The 20,396-nt window shown below is 45.3% G+C and overlaps 2 protein-coding genes and 1 long non-coding RNA gene across 3 annotated transcripts in view; 2 read left to right on the top strand and 1 right to left on the bottom strand.

The window, feature by feature from the left end:
* VAPB (VAMP associated protein B and C) overlaps positions 1 to 8,640 on the top strand; it is a 46,556-nt gene extending 37,916 nt beyond the window's left edge. The window contains exons 3-6 of the mRNA XM_081196715.1: positions 1,494 to 1,597; positions 4,578 to 4,658; positions 6,274 to 6,450; positions 8,103 to 8,640. Of these exons, the coding sequence (XP_081052841.1) occupies positions 1,494 to 1,597; positions 4,578 to 4,658; positions 6,274 to 6,450; positions 8,103 to 8,261 (521 nt within the window). The 3' untranslated portion in view covers positions 8,262 to 8,640. The remainder of the gene's footprint in view (positions 1 to 1,493; positions 1,598 to 4,577; positions 4,659 to 6,273; positions 6,451 to 8,102) is intronic.
* Positions 1 to 14,637, top strand: part of LOC308588418 — a 55,903-nt gene extending 41,266 nt beyond the window's left edge. The window contains exon 2 of the long non-coding RNA XR_014008736.1: positions 12,831 to 14,637. This is a non-coding gene — a long non-coding RNA (uncharacterized lncRNA). The remainder of the gene's footprint in view (positions 1 to 12,830) is intronic.
* Positions 13,821 to 20,396, bottom strand: part of APCDD1L (APC down-regulated 1 like) — a 48,234-nt gene continuing 41,658 nt past the window's right edge. The window contains exon 4 of the mRNA XM_081196375.1: positions 13,821 to 17,285. Within this exon, the coding sequence (XP_081052501.1) occupies positions 16,515 to 17,285 (771 nt within the window). The 3' untranslated portion in view covers positions 13,821 to 16,514. The remainder of the gene's footprint in view (positions 17,286 to 20,396) is intronic.

Genomic DNA, 20,396 nt, shown 5'->3' with positions numbered 1-20,396 from the left:
GCAACAACTTCGTATGTGTGCACCCCTTCACATAGTAGCGCAGACTTGGCCTTGTTCTCTTCCCTAGCTTTGGCTTTTCCTTGCTGCATTACTGCACATTCTTTTTACGTAACAAAACACTAAGCTGCTGAGGAAAATCATGGGTTGCTGGACATGGTAAGCCTTGCTGTGACTTGCTAGCATGACTTGACCATGCAGGTTCTGGGCTACAGCTTGTGGTTAGCGAGGGGAGAGATGAACCAGGAACCTGGGTTCAGACAGCACACTATGCCATAGTTCAGCATACCACACTGAACGGACAAGTTCCTAAATTTTCCATTCTGGATGTTTTGTAGAATTCCCTTAGCCGTGGTTTGTGCCAGATGCCCGGGGTTGTGACAACTGGTGGAACAGGCAGCAAAGGAATTGCTTATGTCGACAACTCAAATACTTTACACATTGGCCCTGACTGTAGCAGAAACGTAAGCCAGGCTTACGTTCAACTCCAACGACCTCCCAATTTTTTGACGGGGGGCAGGCAATTTTACCGGAGACCTCAAACAGAAAAGCTATTATGCCCTCAGATGTAATCATCCATGGATGCTTGTAACTGGAAATGAGGATTAGACCAGGATTTATAAGGGAGAAAAGAAGTGATATAAACCAGATGATAATAGTGAAAAATGTGAAATTGAAGAAGTTACTTTTCTTCAGTTTGACTGCCTAGGTCACTAAACTACAACTCTATAAACTACAGCTAAACTACATTGGCCATGTTGGGTGGGGCTCATGGGAGTTATAGTTTAGCAGCACCTGGAGGGATGCAACGTAGTCACCCTGGGAACTACAGGTAGGTAAGGACATTTTGTGTATGAACTTGAGGCGCATACAATCACCAATTTTTCCTTGATGTGGACACAGAAGCACTGCTTTTGGCTGCTAGGGAGGACTCTCCTGTAAGTGTGTCGCTATGGGAGGGGTGCAGTCAACAGGAGAGTCCCTGCTATTCCCTCATGCGCTCATTGAAGAGGAGAGGGCATTTGTTTGATTATCCTTGCAGCAAAGCATTTGTGCGCTCTTCCCTCCACGCATGAGGGGAGGAGGCATGAAGCATCTGTCTTAACCGTTTGTAAAAAGAAGTAACAGCTTTCCATTTTTCAGAGGTGAGAACCTGGTCTCTGCAAACAGTAGCTTATCGGGGTAATTTGAGTAAATGCCACCCAAGAAATAACATTCCTACACAAAGTGGATGACTGCATTCCCTTCTCCCATTCAGCAGTCACGCCAAATGCCCTTGCGCTGCACAAGTCTTCATAATTCTGTAGCTTACAAGTATAAAAAAAGCTCAAGCGTTTTCATTGTTCAACTGGGGTTAAGCTTCTGAAACTAATGTTGTGGTGCTCCCAGCTTCCTTGCATCTATCGACGCTGCCAGGAATTGCTTCTGGGAACGAGCAAAGATGCACTTGTGGCAATAAATGCTGCGCTTCTAATGGCAATGATTTCTCTTTCCAGTGATGCTACAGCCTTTTGATTACGACCCTAATGAAAAAAGTAAACACAAGTTCATGGTTCAGTCGATGTTCGCACCCCCCGATACTTCAGACATGGAAGCAGTAGTGAGTATTGAGAAATGACTTACTAAGGTGCTGTGTTGTTTTCCTTCTGTGTGAATAACATGGCAGAAAGCCTTTTAACAAGAGCCGACAAGTTGTTTAAAGGGCACAGTGTAATAGTGAGACACGGCGGAGCACCTAGCGGTATAAAAGGGGGTGGGGGCTTGGACTGGAAGTCAAACAACCTTCAAGAAATGAAAGTTGAAATAGACAAACTGGATACCTTTGATTGAACTGGCAGTCTTGCTGCAAGTGCAGATGCCTCAAGATTCATAGAGGTCTGTTGAGAAGAAATCTTATTTGCTCACTTATTCACTTCAGGAAAACAAGTTAGGCAACTGGACTGTGCAAGCATATTTGGGCTGTATCCTGCTAACACGTTATTTAGGTGCAAGGATTTTCCCAGGTGCAATGGAACTTCATCCCCTCTTGTCCCCACATGCGTACCCTAAATCTGTTCTGGGGGGCGGGGTGTGCTTTTTTAAAATATTGCAAAAACAGATCCCAGGTTTTTTCTTCTTTAAAAGACGAAGAAACAAAACACTGTTTCCGCCACGGCTTCCAACATTTCTGGACATTTTATATCTCTAGCATGAACCAAACCAGCAAGAGGGATTTGTAAGTAATGTTGGCCCTGTGGCATGCTTGAACACTGCAACTGCACTAATGTCACCCCCGCATCTAGCATACCCTTACAGCATAATGTAGGAATGGTGTGGCTTCGTATTCTCCACAGGGGAAGGCAGTGCTGGCTGAGCCACATCGGAAAATTCAGGGTACCCTTATCCATATTAGGTTGTGGTTAATACCTATGGATTTTGCATCTGTTGCTAGAGTTGGATGGTATCGCTGTGAAAAGTACTGATGAATCTTGCCCAGCGGCAAGGTCTACAATTTATTTATGCACGTTTATCTATTTTAATATTTACGGACGGCCTTTCAGGAATTAACTCTCCAAAAGTGGCTCACAGCGTATTAGCATAGGGTTATATCCAACAAAGTCATTCTGTTAGTGCAAGAATATCTTGCTTGTGCAACAGGACTTTCTCTTTCTCTTTACATGTTGCTGACCCCCCCCCATCTGTTCTGTGGGTTCCCCCAATTCTCCCAAGCTGGTTGCAGGCCATGGGGAGATCAGAGGGAGGGGAAGTTCCATTACACAAGTGGAACCCCTCGTGATAACGGGGCAACTTCATTGCATACAACCAATAATGTTCACTCATAATGTAATTGCCAACAACAAATCTTCAATCTGTAAAACACGAAAGCAGCTGCAAAATATTCTAATAGCAGCAGGAGAGCAGTAGCAGTATAAATACAAAAAAAGCAGCAAAGCCTAAGATTGTAAAAAGAACGCCAATTACATTGAAAAAGCTAAAATGTTTTTTGGAACCAAAACAAGAATATGTGGATCAGTTGTATAAATAGCATGTCCCTTTGACCCTAGCTTGTAGCATTAAAAGACATTTAACTCTTAAAGTATGGTCCTGAGCATGAACCTTGAATGAACATTGCTTATGAGAACTGGTCGACAGACCAAAATACCCCTTGAATTGAGCAGAAGTCATTTGAAATAATCTGGATTGCAGTTGTCAGTGTCCTAATAACCCTCTCTCTCTCTCACACACACACAAATTGAAAATGTCAGCATTTACCTGTTCTTTAATTTGCAAACTTGCTATCTAGGGGATGCCACCTCTATGGGAGGCTGTGGTTAATCCCAGTGGCTTGCATTTGTGAACGATTTTGCCCTTTACCAGAAGCAAACAGCTCTGCTGTTTGCGATGTTCAGATTGCTTCTGGGGCACATTGCATGCAACCCACAGCCAAGCACAATAGGTGGAACCAGTTGGCCTAGCTAATAGCAGTCCCACTGCATTTTTGCTCAATGGCATGTGCTCCTCGTGGGAAACAAAACCTTATGCAAGCAGAACTAGCCTGTGCAGTTCGCCCTGTGCCATCTGGGAGCACACTGTGTGAATGTTCCATCCGAACGCTCACTGTTTGCCAATAAGCCAAGCCAAAATCTGTAGGAGCAAGACTCACCCCTTTCTCCCCAGGCAAATCCCTCTTATCCAAGTGGATCGCTCAACTCGTTAGAGCATGGTGCTGATAAGAGCAGGTTCAATCCCCGTATGGGACAGTTGTGTATTCCTGCATTGCAGTGGGTTAGACTAAATCAGGGGTCAGCAACCTAAGACCCATGGGCCAGAAGTGGCCCGTGGAGGTCGTTTGACCAGCCCACAAGCCAAGGTGCGCGCTGCGCTAAACCGGCATGGCGACTCGCTTCCACAGCACTGAAAATCGTGTCTGCGCAGGTGCAGACACCGAAAATTGTGGGGTGCACGCGATCGATCCAGCCCACGGAGGGATTTCCATCCGGCCCAGGCAAGATAAACCTTGCTGACCCCTGGACTAGATGATCCTTCCAATTCTGCAGTTCCATGGTTCTCCCTGCCCATATCCGCCAGCGAAGAGTTGCATGGAGCGGTGGGCATGCGCCAGCCAGCTCTAATTCAACACCACCCCACCATTCCTGTTTCAAAGCATAGAAGGCCTAGGGAGATGGGGGGGGGGCACTTTGACACTTCATAGTCAAGTCTCTTCAAGTGGAAAGATAGCAGGCGTCACTGCACGACTTCCCAGCTATCTTCGCCCATCTCTGCAGCATCGCAGTCGGAGGGAAACGCCGGCTGTTCCTCACATTCAGCAGAAGATGACACCATGCTTGTCATGGCTGGGAGATTCATTAAAGCCTGTTATTGGTCCTTCTGAAACTTTCTCAGAAGTGTTTCAGAATGCTAGATAGACTTTTCCTTATTTATTTATTTTTTACGAATGATCCATGTAATAGGGGGGTTTCACTTTGCTTCTGGAAGGTATCTTGGACATTGGAGAGACATCGGGGAAACAAACTGCATAGTACTGAAGAAGACTTCATTCTTTTAAAATTTAACTTTTTCTTCCGTTCTGTGTGTTTTAGTGGAAAGAAGCAAAGCCAGAGGAACTCATGGATTCAAAACTTAGATGTGTGTTTGAGCTGCCGGCAGAAAACGATAAACCCGTGAGTGCAATTGTTACTTTCTGAACTTGACACAGCTGCTGCTTATAAGTAAAAGGTAGTGTCTGAAATATCTAGACTCTTAAACCAGCTATATATTTCAAGGCCCAAACATAAGGCTGCGGTTTATTCAGAAACTATATTAAACGTTCAAAACAAATCTTCCCAGCAAAGAGGCATTTTTATAGTCAATTTAACATATTTTTGTAGATTATAATAAAATTGATTTAAACATGATCGATTTACTGTGGGTGAAGCTGAATTTCTTCATTATGTTCCCTGCTTTTTCTTCTCTCACACAGAATCATGTCATGGGCACATCATTACTAAAACTGCACCTGTGCTCTACATAGGATTGTGCATTGCAATTCTGCAGTCACAGCCATGCCTTTAGATATATGGTGGTTGTTTTTCTGGCGCTTAGTCCTCTAACAATGTAAAAGGTGGAATTGCAGCATATTGCAATAGAGTAGCCTGTGGATTCCACGTTTCTGCTTTTTCTCTTTTAATCCGTAAAAGTTGCAATGGCAGGAGACTAGGCATCAAATAGTAGCTTTAGCCATTGCTCTTAGTATTCCAGACTGTGATGCAATTTCAGCGTCAGATAAGAAATAGAACATTCCACAAGTCGCCAAGGAAGGGCGTGTTTAGGTAACTGCTGCCTCCTGCGCTGTTTTCGCTGCGCTTGCAGCACCAAAGTGACCTCAGGACTGGGCAGTGTGTCTGGAGGTCCTGGACTGCCCAGAGAACAAGTCGCTGATGTGGTCCAAAGCAAAGCAGAGCAGCACATTTAGCACCAGCTTGGCTGCAGGAGTTGCCGGAAAGAGGCATACAAGACGCTATCCAACTGCCTTAGGGACTGCACTCTGGATTTGTGTAGGGTTTAATTCCTTAGCTTTTTCTTCTCTCGAAGATGTTACACAACGCAGTGAAGGTCTAGGATCATAGTTTTTCTTCTAGATGGGCTACCTCACCAGCTTGACACAGGACACTTCCAACAATCTGAGAGGTGTTCCTGGACACTTCTGGCTTTGCTTTTTGAACACATAAATACCCTTGTGCCTGGCTGGTCACTCAGATCTTTGGGCCCTGTTTGTAATCGCAGTTGTCAGCCATTGCAAAATGGGCGCAATGAGGAACCCATATTTAGAACTTGGGTCTTTGTGTACTATGTGAAAAATAATGAAGGCTGGGAACTATTGAGAGAATAAGGAAGTACTCTGCGCAGTGATTACAAATATCCCTAGAAATTTAATACTCCTTTCACTAGAGCACTAACATTAAGACTTCAAGTAGAATAGGTATCTGTAGGAGGCTGTTGGCATCTCTGTCTCTCACACAAGCACAACTCTCCATCTACCAACCCAGAGATGAGGGAACAGTAGTTGGGGCAAGGCAATGGGATTTCAAAAATAGTCATAGATACAGTATGCAAAGCGTTCCGGCTCCCTGGGGCTGATGGGAGTTGTAGTCCAAAACATCTGGAATGTACTAGGTTGGGGAAGGCTGACTTGAGATTGTTGGCTGTCCTAAGTGCTTTGTAAAGAGAGGAACGATAGGATTTGAAGTGCCCTAAATGAAAACAAACTTTCTGTTGTTGTTGTTTTTGTCTCAACAGCATGATGTAGAAATAAATAAAATTATATCCACAGCTGCAACAAAGACAGAATCTTCTGTAATGTCTAAATCATTAAGTTCTTCTTTGGATGACAGCGAAGTTAAGAAAGTAATGGAAGAATGTAAGAGGCTTCAGTTAGAAGTTCAGAGGTTACGAGAGGAGAATAAACAATTTAAGGTAAGGTCAACCCATTGACACTTAGGACAAAGTTAAAGTATTGGCATGTATTGCAAACTGCCTGGCATAGTTGTGTTTTTGTTGGGCATTTAATTACGCCTGGGGATTTGTTTCATGCTGCTTCACACACCACTCCTAAGTAACAGAGGTGCATTCATCTAAATTATTGTGGTGGTGGAGGCCAGTACAAGGATTCCTGCTTGTGCAACAGGAATTCTGCCCTCTCCTTCCCTGCCAGGGCTGGGGGAACTCCAAGAAGAGATTTTGGGGCTGTGGGGGGGAGGAGAGGGGCAGAAGCTTCCCTCTCACAAGGAAAATCCTTGCACTGGTGCAGCCTACATAGAATACAAACAATACAGTAGTTTGTTTTAAGTCATTAATTATGTTGGGTGCTGCATCTCCCAGTACAAACAAGACACGGTATGGTTTGTGCCATTGGATACTATAGCTTGTTTGTTTCCAACAAACCACAAGTGGTAGGCCAGAAGTAAGCCGAGGTTCGTTGTCCTTGGCTTACTTCTGGTTTACTGATCATGGTTTGTTTGAAATAAGCCACAATCCAGGTTCACATGATAAGCCGTACCACGCTTGTTCTGGGGTATGGCTTATTGGGAGAAGGTGAGCAGCAGGAACATTCACAATTAAGCCATGGTTTAAAACAAACAATAGCTTTTTGTTGTTTTAACCTGGCCTTACCCTGATCTATTAAGGGTGGCGCTGTGGGTTAAAGCGCAGAGTCTAGGACTTGCCAATCAGAAGGTCGGCGGTTTGAATCTCTGTGACGGGGTGAGCTCCCGTTGCTCGGTCCCTGCTCCTGCCAACCTAGCAGTTTGAAAGCATGTCAAAGTGCAAGTAGATAAATAGGTACCGCTCAGGCGGGAGGGTAAGCGGCGTTTCCGTGCGCTGCTCTGGTTCGCCAGAAGCGGCTTAGTCATGCTGGCCACATGACCCGGAAGCTGTACGCTGGCTCCCTCGGCCAATAAAGCGAGATGAGCACCGCAACCCCAGAGTCGGTCACGACTGGACCTAACGGTCAGGGGTCCCTTTACCTTTACCCTGATCTATTGTTGTGTATTAGACAGTTGTTAGCCACTCTAGGTGCCTTTTGGCCAGAGAACAGGGCAGTAATTATTTGAGTGAATCTGTGAAATTAGTTAATGCATAAAATCTACCACAGTAGTGAATGATGGCAAAATGAGTAACAACAAGCTTAACTAGATAGAAGACATGGGGGGGGGGTTTAACCATGGTTAATCTGTTAGTGACAGATTGTAGGTTCGTGTGCTGTCTTTTCCCATCACTTCCATTCTGGTCCAAATTTCTCCTGGCTGCCCATGGTTTCTTACAGCATTGGCACTTGCATTAACAGAGGTTAGAGCTGACTGCAGTTCCTGATCAATCTAGCTTGGGGGGGAAACTGTTTTTGGATTAGCAGGAACAGTTTTTAACAGGAACTTGTTTTTGTTTAGCAGGAACAGTTAGGTCAGTTTTGGGCCTGGCAGAGCGGAGTTTTCTGCTTGGAAAAGGGAGCACATTATCTCACCCCAGATTGTTTACATCTCAGCACAGAATTGAGGCTGAGCTTCTAATGCACACTTTTGCTCAGTGCATTTATTTATTTTTTTAATCTCCATAAATTATCCTTGCTGCAGGAAGAAGATGGACTGCGGATGAGGAAGGCGCCCCAGACAAACCACCCGGGCTTTGCTTCAGCACCTGTTGTGAAGGAAGAGGGGCTCAGCACTAGACTACTTGCCCTGGTGGTACTGTTCTTCATCATTGGCGTCATTATAGGGAAAATCGCCTTGTAGAGGCAGCATGCTGAGGATTGTAAATTGGATTGATGGATCTGCCATATCATTGGTATTAAATTTATTCATAACAAATGTTTAAAAAAAAAATGTATGACATCTCACAGGTCTTGCCTTTTAAATTTTTACCCCTGCACAAATATAACATTAACATAACATAATCTACTAGAAAGCATAAAACGTACAAGGAGTTGAGCAGGAGAAGAGAGGCGAGTTACATCTTGATTGCGAGCAGTGAGGACAAAATCATGTATTTTAACACTATAAAGGTGCATTTTGTGTGTGTGTGGGTTTTTCTGTTTGTTTTTTTTAAAGTTAAACTTCAAAGAGTTCTTGGACCTTCATCCCAATTACTGGACTTCTCTTCTTTGGGGGGGGGGGGAGAAAAAGCTCCTCCGTTGAAAAAGAGTAGATCCTTCTGGTTATTTAGAGGTTGGCTTTCAGGCAGGTGAGGTTGATGGCGTTATTGTAAAATAGGCTAACCCACCATTCCTCCTCCTCTTAAATTTTAACAGTTCTGTCAAGTGGGTGTGACTTGGGTCTCAGCAGTGTAACTCCCCAAGCAGCTGTTTATTCACCCTGAACTCTCTTTAAGTGTGACCCTGCCTCTCTATGTCCTGCGTCATTCGCAGGAGCTGTGAACCACTAACTGGGCAGCTTGGAAGTTGAGGAGAGAGGACTTGGAGCAGGTTCATGATCCAGAAGGGTGCCAGCAGCACCGGGTTTCTGAAATTTGGCCCTGGCCAGTCTAGAAAAGGGGCGACCAAAAGTTTTTGGAGGCCGTAGCAGGAGGAGTGGAAGGCGAGAGGGTCACCCACATGCTTTTTTGCTCATGTCAGTCTAGCAGTGAGGAAACCTAATTGCCAGTGGTGGTTTGGAAACACAAGGAGCCTACTTTCCAGCTGTGGTCAACTCAACGTGTTACACCAGATGTGCTCCGATTTGAACTGCGGGTGCGATTTTCTTAGCCAGGCTTTGTCGGAAAGAGGAGCGTTGCAATGAGCCACCGCATTTTGTATCTGAACCCTCCTGTCTTGCTAAAATAGTTTCTTCCTGTCCCTCTGTGTTTCCAGTCAAGATGGCATCATGTTTAATGGGGACCATGCACCTCTCGCCTCGTCCATCGCATCCTTTTTGCATCCTCCGCTTGTCGCATCCATCAGCAAACCTTTCCTCCTCTGCTTGCACCCTCGGCAGACTCTCACAAGCTTAGCCACATAATGCATTGCACGCTGGGGGGGGGGGGGAGTGGCTTTCCGCTTACAAGACCTTATTTCAGCCTTTTGTCATTTACCTTCTCGTGAAGCTTTTGGAGATCAGGTTTCTGTCCTGAACTATAGAAGAAAGGCTGTCAGGGATTTGGTCTTCTGGACCTGAGAAGGAATGGGACTTGCTGTTCTGTGCCCATCAGTAGCACAGCTTAGTTCAGTCTCTGGGGCATTCTCCGTTTCTCAACAGCTCAGTTCGAGAGAGAAATAACATGCTCCTCCTTTGCCCATCAGCTGTTTAGTGCTAACTTTCTTGAATGATGCTGCACCCAAGGAATAAGAGTCTCTTGGACCTATAACTGGCTGAAAAGGGGACATGTGCATGGAAGAACTTGGGGGCAAAGGTCATGAATCTTAAGCAACCTGGTTGTCTCGTTTGTGGGACGGTAGGTCTAGACCAGCCTTCCTTTCGACCGCTCTCCAGCTGTTGCTAGATTCCAGATCTCCTCATCCCTGACCAATGGCCATGCTGGTTGAGGCTGATGGGAAGTTGGGGGAACAGCAACACCCACAGGGCACCAGGTTGGGTACGCTTGGTTTAGCACCACTGGTATTAACATACCAGTCAATGGAAAGCTGAGAGGAGCTGAATGCAGCCCCATTGAACAGTGTGGGAAATACCACTGGACAGTCACCTGTGGGGCAGGTTGCGTGGGGCGAGGAGGGTCAATGCCTCGTTCTAAAAGGGGACCAAGCTACTGTTTGCTGTTGGTTCACGTAGCTGAGTTAAAGTCCTTTATATCCAAATGTTTAATGCATATTTAACTTATTTAATACACAGTCAACTCTCAACTTACGTTCCAGGGATAGCTCATGAAGCCAAAATCTCATATACTCAAAACACATAGTCCCTGCACCTCCAAATGCTCTCCCAAGCTCACTGCAGTGGCAGGTGGGATAGCTGGTGCCCCCCCTCTTTAATTTTTTTGTTTTTAAGTTTAAATGCACGTTAAGTTGCAAGCTGACTGTATTTCATCTCATGTTTCCTTTACCGTCACAGAAGTTTGACTACTGTTATAAATGGTTAAAAAAGAGAGAAAAGGCACCTGTTCAAAGTTGGTGAATAGAACTAAATTTTCCTTTTGTTGCTGTAGTAACGATGGACTCTTCCTCCTCCTGATGCTTTGGGCACGACATAATTCTCACTTTCGACCATCTAAACATTGGGGGAAACAGCGGTCAGGAAAACTGTTTTTGTATATAAAAATAAGTCTATGTAGGGGAAAAAAATTAGTAGGAATTAGTTCTATGCTGTTAAAAACAAAAAGACCAATCCTGTTTGACTATGTAGCATCTTTAAAAAAAAATCAAATAAATCTATCCCCAAACGAATGGAGTTCTGTCCCTGTTTTGATTGCTTCATTTTGTGCTTCAATGCTGCAAAAGTGAATTGTCCGTAACGAGACCTTAAGTTGCCTAGTTTTGATGACCACTTTTTCCTAACTTAATTTTGTTTCCAAACACATAACAAGTAGCAACTTAAGTAAGAATGTGACTTACCTTTTTTTGAAGAGGACGTGTCATGCACAAATAGAAAAAAAAGTCTTATCTACGGAAGTTATGGATGGACAGCATTGAGTTGCTTACAAGTGATCACCACTATAAAAGTCTGCCACCTATAAGATGGCTTCTGCTGTTTGGATCACAGATTTAGCCTGCAGCTTTTACAGCCTTCATCTTCCGGGAGTTGACAATGCTGTCCATCATACCTGTGGTGCTTTTAACCATTGCAGTACTGCTGCAGGAAGTGCAGTTTTCTATGGGTTCATGCCACCGTGCAAGTAAAGGCCCACAGCCAAATAGAACTAGGCCATGAGATTAACCCACAGAAATCAAGGGTGCTTTAGTTGAGATTGCTGTGTTGCAGGAGGGCTGGAGTAGATGAATTGAGGATTTGGTCATGTGGAAACTAGCTGCACCAATATTGGATAGGGAGAATCTGTCTTGCCAGCAGTACATGTGGAAAGGATCTAGGGGTGTAACTCAACATCAGGAAGAGCTTTCTAAGAGCTATTTGATGGTGGAACAGGAGGTTGTGGACTCTCCATCCTTGGACATTTTATTATTCAACGTAAACCGATTCCAAGCACCGCTTCATGCTTCAATCAAAACTGTTATGCATTTATGACCTACTACTGTTTCTGAAATGAAAATGGAAGAAACTGCAAAGGATGTGTGCATTTATTTTGGATGGAATAAATAGCAAGAGCTAATTACACACATCTGGTGTCTGTTTCGCAGACTGAACACACACCTATTCAGATTTGTAGTACCAAATCTGTTTTTAGGGTTTGGTTGTGGGGTGGTTTTTTTAATCCATTTGGACATTGAACCGAGACCTTCGGCATTAATTGGCCTGTCTAAACATTTTGTCTAAATTTTAGAGAACTGAGGATTTGGTCATGTGGAAATTGATTACACTGCTAAAGCCTAGGCGTCAGCCCCGTGAGAAGGAAAACAGACCCTTCCTAGCACTAATAGCAGGTTCTGATGTCTTGCTCCTTGGCCTGGCAAGCTTTTGATGACACGTAGACTTAACTGGTTGTGCTGGCTGGGGTTGCTCGGCTTTATAGCCCCAAACAACTAGCAGGCAAAAAGTTAGCCAAGTGGGACTATAAAGAAGGATTAGCAACTAGGAATTTTAACTGTGTCTTCTCTTGACTATTATATTGTTGAGACTCATCCCAAGGTCACTAAAGATGAGTGGTGGGATATGCATTCAATAAACACAACAGACAAATAAACCACATTTAGTATCTACTGAGTTATGTGGCTTGAGGAACCTCTTAACCACTATTTGGTATTATCAACCACAGAGAGCAGCGAATGAACATTGGCTGAAGAAATGCAACTATGAAGTCTTTGATCATGTAAATCAGTCAGTGAGGACGCTGTTAAGGGCTGCATTCTACATGGCAGGTAGTCTGCCTTGTTTTTGCTTCCCCTCAGTGCACTGCCGGAAGAGAGGAAAACAAATGGCTTTTTGCTCAAAAATCTGATCGCCTGCAAGAGGGCCTTTTTTCTTATCCTGTCACTAATTGCTTCATACATTTTGGCCCTTCCCCACTCCTGTCGTCGTGCTGAACATTCCTCACCCACATGGAATTGGGCTGCAGGTTCTCTCGCCATAGCCGTCAAGCGTCCCTTATTTGGCGGGACAGTCCCTTATCCCAGCGCCATGTCCCGCTGCTGTCCCTTACAGATGAGGCTTTGTTTGGCTGCTGGCTGGGCTTTCTGCTTTTGGCTCGGAGGAGCTCAGAAGCTGAACATACCTGTGCCCGGAAAATCCCTTATTTTTGAGGCTGCTGGTCCCTTATTTTCAAATCTGTGACAGCTATGTCTCTCGCCCCCCACTATAAAGTTACATTTCCATGAATACACATGGTCCAGTCCAATCAAGTGTTTCATCTTCCCCAGATGGTGACTGCAAAGTTTCTGGTGGAGACCCTCTGCACTCCTGAACTCAATAGATGGTGGCCAGAATTAAAAACATGGACTTTTCATAGGTAAAATATGTGTTCCCACCACTGAGTAATGACTTCTCCCCATATTTCTGGTTCCATTTACTTGAAATAGATTTTCACATTTACCAGGACACACAGAAACATGGATCCCAGGCACCAGACCCTAGCTGTGTTAAGACACCACACTAACCCAAGAGTTGAAAATCTGCGTCCTTCCATATTATGTTGGACTCCATTGGTCATGCTGGCTGTGCTGATGGGAAGTGAGATCCTCCAGGAAACCACCAGTCTTACCCACCTGCCAATCGGCTGATGTTAGTCCAGTCAGCCGATGCTGTCAGTTGACGAGTTGGGTGGGGTTAAATTCTGTGCTGATTGCATACACCGATTCCCCTACTGGGAACAGGCAGTTCCTGGGCAGCCAAAACAGCAGAATTTAACTGTCCAATCCTGGGTTCTGCTTCAAAATGCAATGTAGGGCTGTTTGAAAGTCCTTTTGCATTGTTCCTTGACACTCTGGTTTTCATAGGCTTAAATAGCAGTGTAGGGCTCTTTGCAAAAGAGCTTTTAAATAGCCCTGAGCAGCATTTTGAATTCCTAGCAATCGGGGCTTAGAAATGGAAGTATCATAGAATCATAATGACATCAGGTGACTGACAGATCAAATTTGGCCTGTCACAGGTGGGGAAATAAGGATCTGGCCGTCTAGCCAGAAAAGGTACCCACATTCTAACAGAGATCTTGAATTGCAGAGAAATGGGCCAGCAAAAGGGAAAAGTGGAAGTACTTTATGTAATTATGTCAGTGCCTATAACAAAATGTAGCCATTTTTAGAAGTTGGGCAGCTGTTTTATATACATGGCTTGAAAAAAAGTTCCCTGTGTAGAAAAAAAAGTTAACATGCTGTAATACATTTTGTGCTTTAAAAATTTGTACATTAAGATAAGCATTACATCTGAATCAGTTAATGCACAATTCCCCACTGGTACTTGTATAAAAACCCATCATTAATCTACATATTAGCCAAAAATGTTGTAAATATACCATGTAAATTGTAGTTGCATAGCTGGAGGGTTTTCTCTCTCTTTTTGGGGGGTGGGCAGGCTAGTTCAGTGATTTGGAGAAGGCACACAGGTCCAAGGAGATCTGATTATTTTAGGAATCTACTCTATAGCTAAAAAGGAGTCAGTGGTTTTGAGACAATACAATGCCATGCACATTAGCCTGAGTTACTGAAGATTGTCATGGTCGTTCTTTCTCCCTTAAGGATGTTTTTAATGCATAGCTCCTTATTGCCAGAAAATAAAAATTGCTTCATAGAATGCAACGGCTGGAACTCTACAGCTCCAAGGAATAGCTGCCAAGCAAGTTTTGATCAGACGAGAAATCACGAGTTTTTGCCTGTTGCCAGCAGCTGTGTATTTCAGAGTTAACTCAATTGGATGTTGCTTTGTTGACTGATTAAGAGAGATGAAGGATGCCAGAAAACTCATACTGGGTTATTTTTCACAGTGGAGTAGAACAGCTGAGGCTGTAAACAAATGCCCTTTTGAGCATTTTTCTGTTTACAATAGTTGTTATCTTTCTTTGCAGGTGTAGTAGGATAATCAGGTATGTGGGGCAGGGTGGGAAAAGTCAGTCTTCACAAAAGGAAGGCCGCAGCTCAGTGGTAGAGCATGCACTTTGAATGCGGAAGGTCCCAGGCACAATCCCTAGCATACCCAGGTGGGGTTGGGAATGCCCCATCTAGAACTTGCAACACCTGCCAGGTAGACACTACTGAGAAAGGCGGACCAATAGTTTGACTTTGTCTAAGGCAGCTTCCTTTGCTTAAATCTGGCTTGCACAATTCATTGACCTTATGTGAACTGGTTTCTTCCAATCCCAGCACCTTGGTTGAGTTCCACATACATGGCTAAATGAATTGCACCTTGTACCTGGTCTGGCTTTTAAATTGTGACTGTCTTTAGCATTTTATCATCTTTATTCCTAAGGACTAGATTCACGCTCTTTTTCAGAATAACCAAGGGCCTCAAATAAACAAATCCACGACACCTACAAAGCAGACATTGTGGCCAGGTTCGCACGTAATGCAAAACCATTGTTTTAACACTCCATAAGCAGGAAGAAGCCCAGGCAAAGCACCACGCTTGGCAGGGCTCTCCTCTCTCCTCCCACATGACCAGCAAAAAATGCTTTTGCTAGTGTTTAGTTTCGCCTTCTGATAATCTTGGCTTGTCATGCCATGCAAAAGAGAAATGGTCGTTCAAAAGAAACTGGTCCGTTATGCGAGCCAGCTTCGTAATTTCTTCTTTTGACCTAAATCCCTAAGGAACTTGAGACTTGGCTACCTGGAAAAGACTCCTTATCCCATTTAAACCTTTCTGTTCACTAAGATCTTTGGAGGAGATCCTTCTGCCAATGCCATGACCTATATTAATCCATCTTGCAGCATCCAAAGGCAAGGGCATTTCCTTGGTGGCTTCTACATTGTAGAAGACTCTGCTCTGAGATAAGGCACGTACTGATAGTAATGACTGTTTAAAACTGTGTTAAAACTCTATATTTATTCACCCATGCATTTTCAGGCTATTGGTCTGCAGTTGTAGCTATTTCCCTGCCTAATGTATTTGGATAATTGATGATTGTATCCTGCATTGGAATTTACTTTTGAATTAAAAGGCAGTCTAAAAATATTTGAAAAGAAATGTTTCGAAGTTGGCCTGTCTTAAAAATGACCAGATTAAAAAACAAAACAAACCAACAACTATGGTCCCTGGTTTGCTTGAGAGAACAAGGAAATATTAGCGTGAAGTAAAACTAATCTCCAACAATCTGCCTGCTTGTGCATATTAACACTGTGCTATGGTATAGCTTTATGTGCAAACCCAGCCTCTGGGGTTGTTCTGTGCTGACCAAATTTACACCCTCACCTCCCCTGTTTAAGATAAGCAGTTGAATATGCAGGTACATTTCCTCACACATGGTACATTATATGGAAGCTGGATAACAGGATCCCCAATTCCAACTTTTATACTATTAACAGTTGGTATACATTGTGAACAAAATAGTAAATGATATGTCTCTATGACGCTAATCCAGAGCAACGAAACTGAAATTGTCCCATGAAAGCAGAATTGCTTCTTGATACATGAGAATTACTATTTTTTGTTTGGGTGGGTGGGGAGAAGAGGGTGCAGGTCTACACCTATTGAAACGGGCCATTCTGGTGCGTTAGGTACAATTTAAGCCACCTGATCAGAAGCCGAAGGATGCCCTCTACATCAGAGACCAAGCAGCCCAGTTCAGATGCCCGTCTCCATACTTAGGCAGGTATGAAAGGGGAAAGCACATCCAACAGGCGTCACCTATCATTAAGAAAAAATGAGAGTGCGTATTGGCATGGTAGAAAACGAAACAGTTTCCCCAGTGTGCTCATTTTGTTGTGCATACAGGTAAGTCTGAACGCTAAGGCTGCCTGGATTCCATGCAGCAGCTCAGTGACCAAAACATGTGGGCTTCTAGTCCCACCTGACCAGATGCACAGCTAGAGATGCTAGCAGGGTTGCCCAAGGCAGTGTCTTCAGTGCCCCACTGCTGTTGCCCTCGCCTATTCTTCCCAGGTAACTTGGCTTGACGTGCCTCGCTAGGGCTCCGGAGGGGCCCCCGCACTGGACAAGAGGGGCCTGGTAGGACGTGGGCCGCTTGCTAGGTGTGCTGGGGCTTGACCCATCAGTCGGCCTCTCCCCGATGAAGAGCAAGCTGTGGTCCTTGGCATCCTGCTCGACTCGGAAGAGTTCGTACTCGGTGTGGGGCAGTCGGATCCCCAGGGCGGCGCATCCGTTCGTGTGAGTCACGTCCAGCTCTTGCCCGACGCTCCAGGCACCGGCTTCTCCGCAGCTCCCAAAGCTGGAGGAGTTCAGCATCGCCACAGTTACGGGATCCATCGGCGTCACCCGGGCGCGGGTCACCTTGAAGACGAGCTCGGTACCTCCTCGCACAATGAGGGACGCCGCTCCCTGGGTATAGTGGCCGAGAGCGTAGACGGTGAACGTCGGCTGCTTGCAGAGAGGGTCAGAGTAATGGTGGTAGTAGCCTTCCCAGCTGCGGTTGTTGGCGTGGAAGATGAAGTACCTCGTGAGGAAAAGCACGGCCGGGCGGACCTCGCAGCGAGTGCTGACCCAGCGGCCGCTGAGCAGCATGGGGAGGTCCGGCTTGAGGGGTAATAGTGGCGGGTGGTGTTCGTCAGCTCGGTATATAATCCCGCAGGCAGGGCACGGCTGGATGTGATGCTGCGGGAAGGGAAGGAAAAGACAAGTTCTCAGCAAGGCTTTTCATTGCTTGTTTAAAAACGGGCATGTTCTTTACCAAGGGAAGCTGCATTCCGCAAAGGGGAAGGAAGAGATTCAGCAGAAAACGTTAACTTCTGTTAGGGCATGAAAGACTAGACTGCGAGGGAGGGAGCAAGGCAAAACTGTCCTTTTCCCTGGTTGTACCAGCCTCTTAAGCACGCGGGTGGCGCTGTGGGTTAAACCACAGAGCCTAGGAATTGCCGATCAGAAGGTAGGCAGTTTGAATCCCCGTGACAGGGGTGAGCTCCCGTTGCTCGGTCCCTGCTCCTGCCAACCTAGCAGTTCGAAAGCACGCCAAAGTGCAAGTAGATAAATAGGTACCACTCCGGCGGGAAGGTGAACAGTGTTTCTGTGCGGTGCTCTGGTTCGCCAGAAGCGGCTTAGTCATGACCCAGAAGCTGTACGCCGGCTCCCTCGGCCAATAAAGTGAGATAAGCGCCGCAACCCCAGAGTCGGCCACGACTGGACCTAATGGTCAGGGGTCCCTTTACCGTTACCAGCCTCCTTGCTCTACTATTAGTAAAACATGTTTGCTGTTTTATTCTTCTTCTCCAACCAAAAAAATTAAAATCATATAGGTTTAGATTTTAAGGATACAAAAGACCAGGGGTGTGGGAAGGTGCTTAAAAGACTGCAGGGGGAGGCAGAGACCCACAACAACAAATGTACATTTAGATCTCTCGGCAAATTTAAATCTCTCATCAAATTTAGGTGGTGATTTGGGTCTCACCAGCTCTATCCTTTGCAGGAGGCTCATAATGACTTATTTAAATTATCTGGCAAAATATAAGATGCAGCTACTTTTACTGGTCTAGGCTAAATTGTGAAATCCTGCAGGTTTTAGTATTTGAACGCCAGATAGGTGCCAACAGGGAGAAGGGTGGGGTGGCAAGTACAGATTTTTTATATCAAAACATCAGAAGCCTGTGTCGGAATTCTACAGGGCAGGGGAAAGGTTTAACTTTTCAGAGTGGTATCTGGTAGTTTATTTAATGGTATAAAAGCAATTTCCTCTCTACCCCACTATGAGGAGCTAGCCTCGTTTAATGTGGAAGTAATGTACATATTTTCATCTGACATACACTAGGGGAATATAACCCGAAATGTTTCTAAGTCAGCATTAAAAACGTGTTCCTGTACTAATTATAGAAATGGGCAACATAACAATTTACAGTGAAGCGTATCTGCTTTCATAAGCCTGGGCTGCTGCATATGGTTGATTTCTGAAAGACGCCAGCCGTGTTTGCATGGGAATGAGATTTTAGTAACTCTGCACTTAGCAGGCAATTTGCATGTGCGCTGACTGAAGTCTGCAATAACCAAGCCATTTTCAACTCGCCTTACCGCAACTGTCACTCTCGAGGAGCGTTGACGGTACACAGGGCATTGCAGCTAAATATTCCCAGCCTTTTTATTTTTAAAGCAGGAAATACTTTAATACTGGGAGATAATTTCCCAAGAGTGGTTTTTCTTTAAAACATATTTAAGAGGAAATCAAAGACGTTCCTCTGTGCAGAGCAGGGGGCTTGGAAGAAACCTCTGCTGTTTGTGAGCAATTCGGCTGACTTGATCTCGAGGTCGGTAAGCGAGCTGAACTTCTATGGGAGTGCAAGAAAAATTCAGAGAGGCAATTGCTGCCTTACACTGGCCGGGCTATGAATCCCAGACTCCAGTTCTCATCACCCTTTAGGCCACAATGGCTGAGGCTGATGGCAGCTGCAGTCTAATATCTGGAATATACCAGGTAGGACGCGGGTGGCGCTGTGGGTTAAACCACAAAGCCTAGGACTTGCCGATCAGAAGGTCGGCGGTTCGAATCCCCGCGACGGGGTGAGCTCCCATTGCTCGGTCCCTGCTCCTGCCAACCTAGCAGTTCAAAAGCATGAAGCGCAAGTAGATAAATAGGCACCGCTCCGGCGGGAAGGTAAACGGCGTTTCCGTGCGCTGCTCTGGTTCCCCAGAAAGCAGCTTAGTCATGCTGGCCACATGACCCGGAAGCTGTACGCTGGCTCCCTCGGCCAATAAAGCGAGATGAGCACCGCAACCCCTAAGTCAGTCACGACTGGACCTAATGGTCAGGGGTCCCTTTACCTTTCACCAGGTTGGAAAGGCCAATCTCAATTTACAGTCTTTCCCAGTCCTGCTACCCAATATTTTTTTTAAACTCAAAATGCCTGGGAATGAAGTTGAGACCGGCGTACAAAAGAAAGTTATCTTCTACCTTGAACAATAGACTTCTTTCCTTTTAAAAGAGACAGGATGCGTGGAAACGTTTTTGGCTTCACAGGCCAGATCCTTAGAGTGTGCCAAATTTGGCAGGTGGGTGAGGCCTCCCACCTGTCGATCACATGACATCATAGCACCACATGACTGACCACGTGAGTGGTCTCACTTACCTTGTGTAGGGTTTCCAAGTGCACAACAGTTAGCTCTCTGATACTTGGGAACCTGCAGTGGCTTCAAAGCCCTTTTGCTGTTTGCAAAGTGCTTTAAGGCAGCCCCCATGCTCCCATTTCAGCCTCTGGAGATTCTTATCCGGATCTACTACCCACAACCACTCACTAAATAAAAGGAGAAGCGTGGAGCTGCTTCAAAGAGTGCTTTTGCAAAGTGCCTTATTAAACACAGGCTCAGCAGCTGATGAGTGGAGATTAAATCCTGATGGGCTAAACCCCCTCCTACCCATCAGCTGATGTCACCGATGGGTGTGAGGAAAATTGCCTCATGGAAACTGGAACCTCCTTGGCAGGCCACGATTGGCACAGAGACTGGCTGTTCTCCAATCTTGTTCTAGCCTCAAAGAATTTATGCTCCTTCTGACCCTTCTCCAAAGCTTGCCATAAACTGCCGTGCCCGTCCTTTGAATTATCTGCACATGCAAGTAAATACAAAGAGGGAACATACAACACTGTTGGACCATGTAGTCTATGTAGCTCAGAGTAGTCTGCACTGACGCGGACAGCAGCTCTCCTACCTCTCCTTGACCTTCCCCGGGAGCCACCGGGAAACGAACCCAGGACCCCTATGCATTCTAGAGAGAGTAACACACAC

The sequence above is a fragment of the Podarcis bocagei genome (assembly GCF_964188305.1).
Source record: "Podarcis bocagei genome assembly, chromosome: 5".
Lineage (NCBI taxonomy): Eukaryota > Metazoa > Chordata > Lepidosauria > Squamata > Lacertidae > Podarcis > Podarcis bocagei.
Note: the sequence above shows the minus strand (reverse complement) of the source record. Positions and strands in the feature narration are given on the sequence as shown.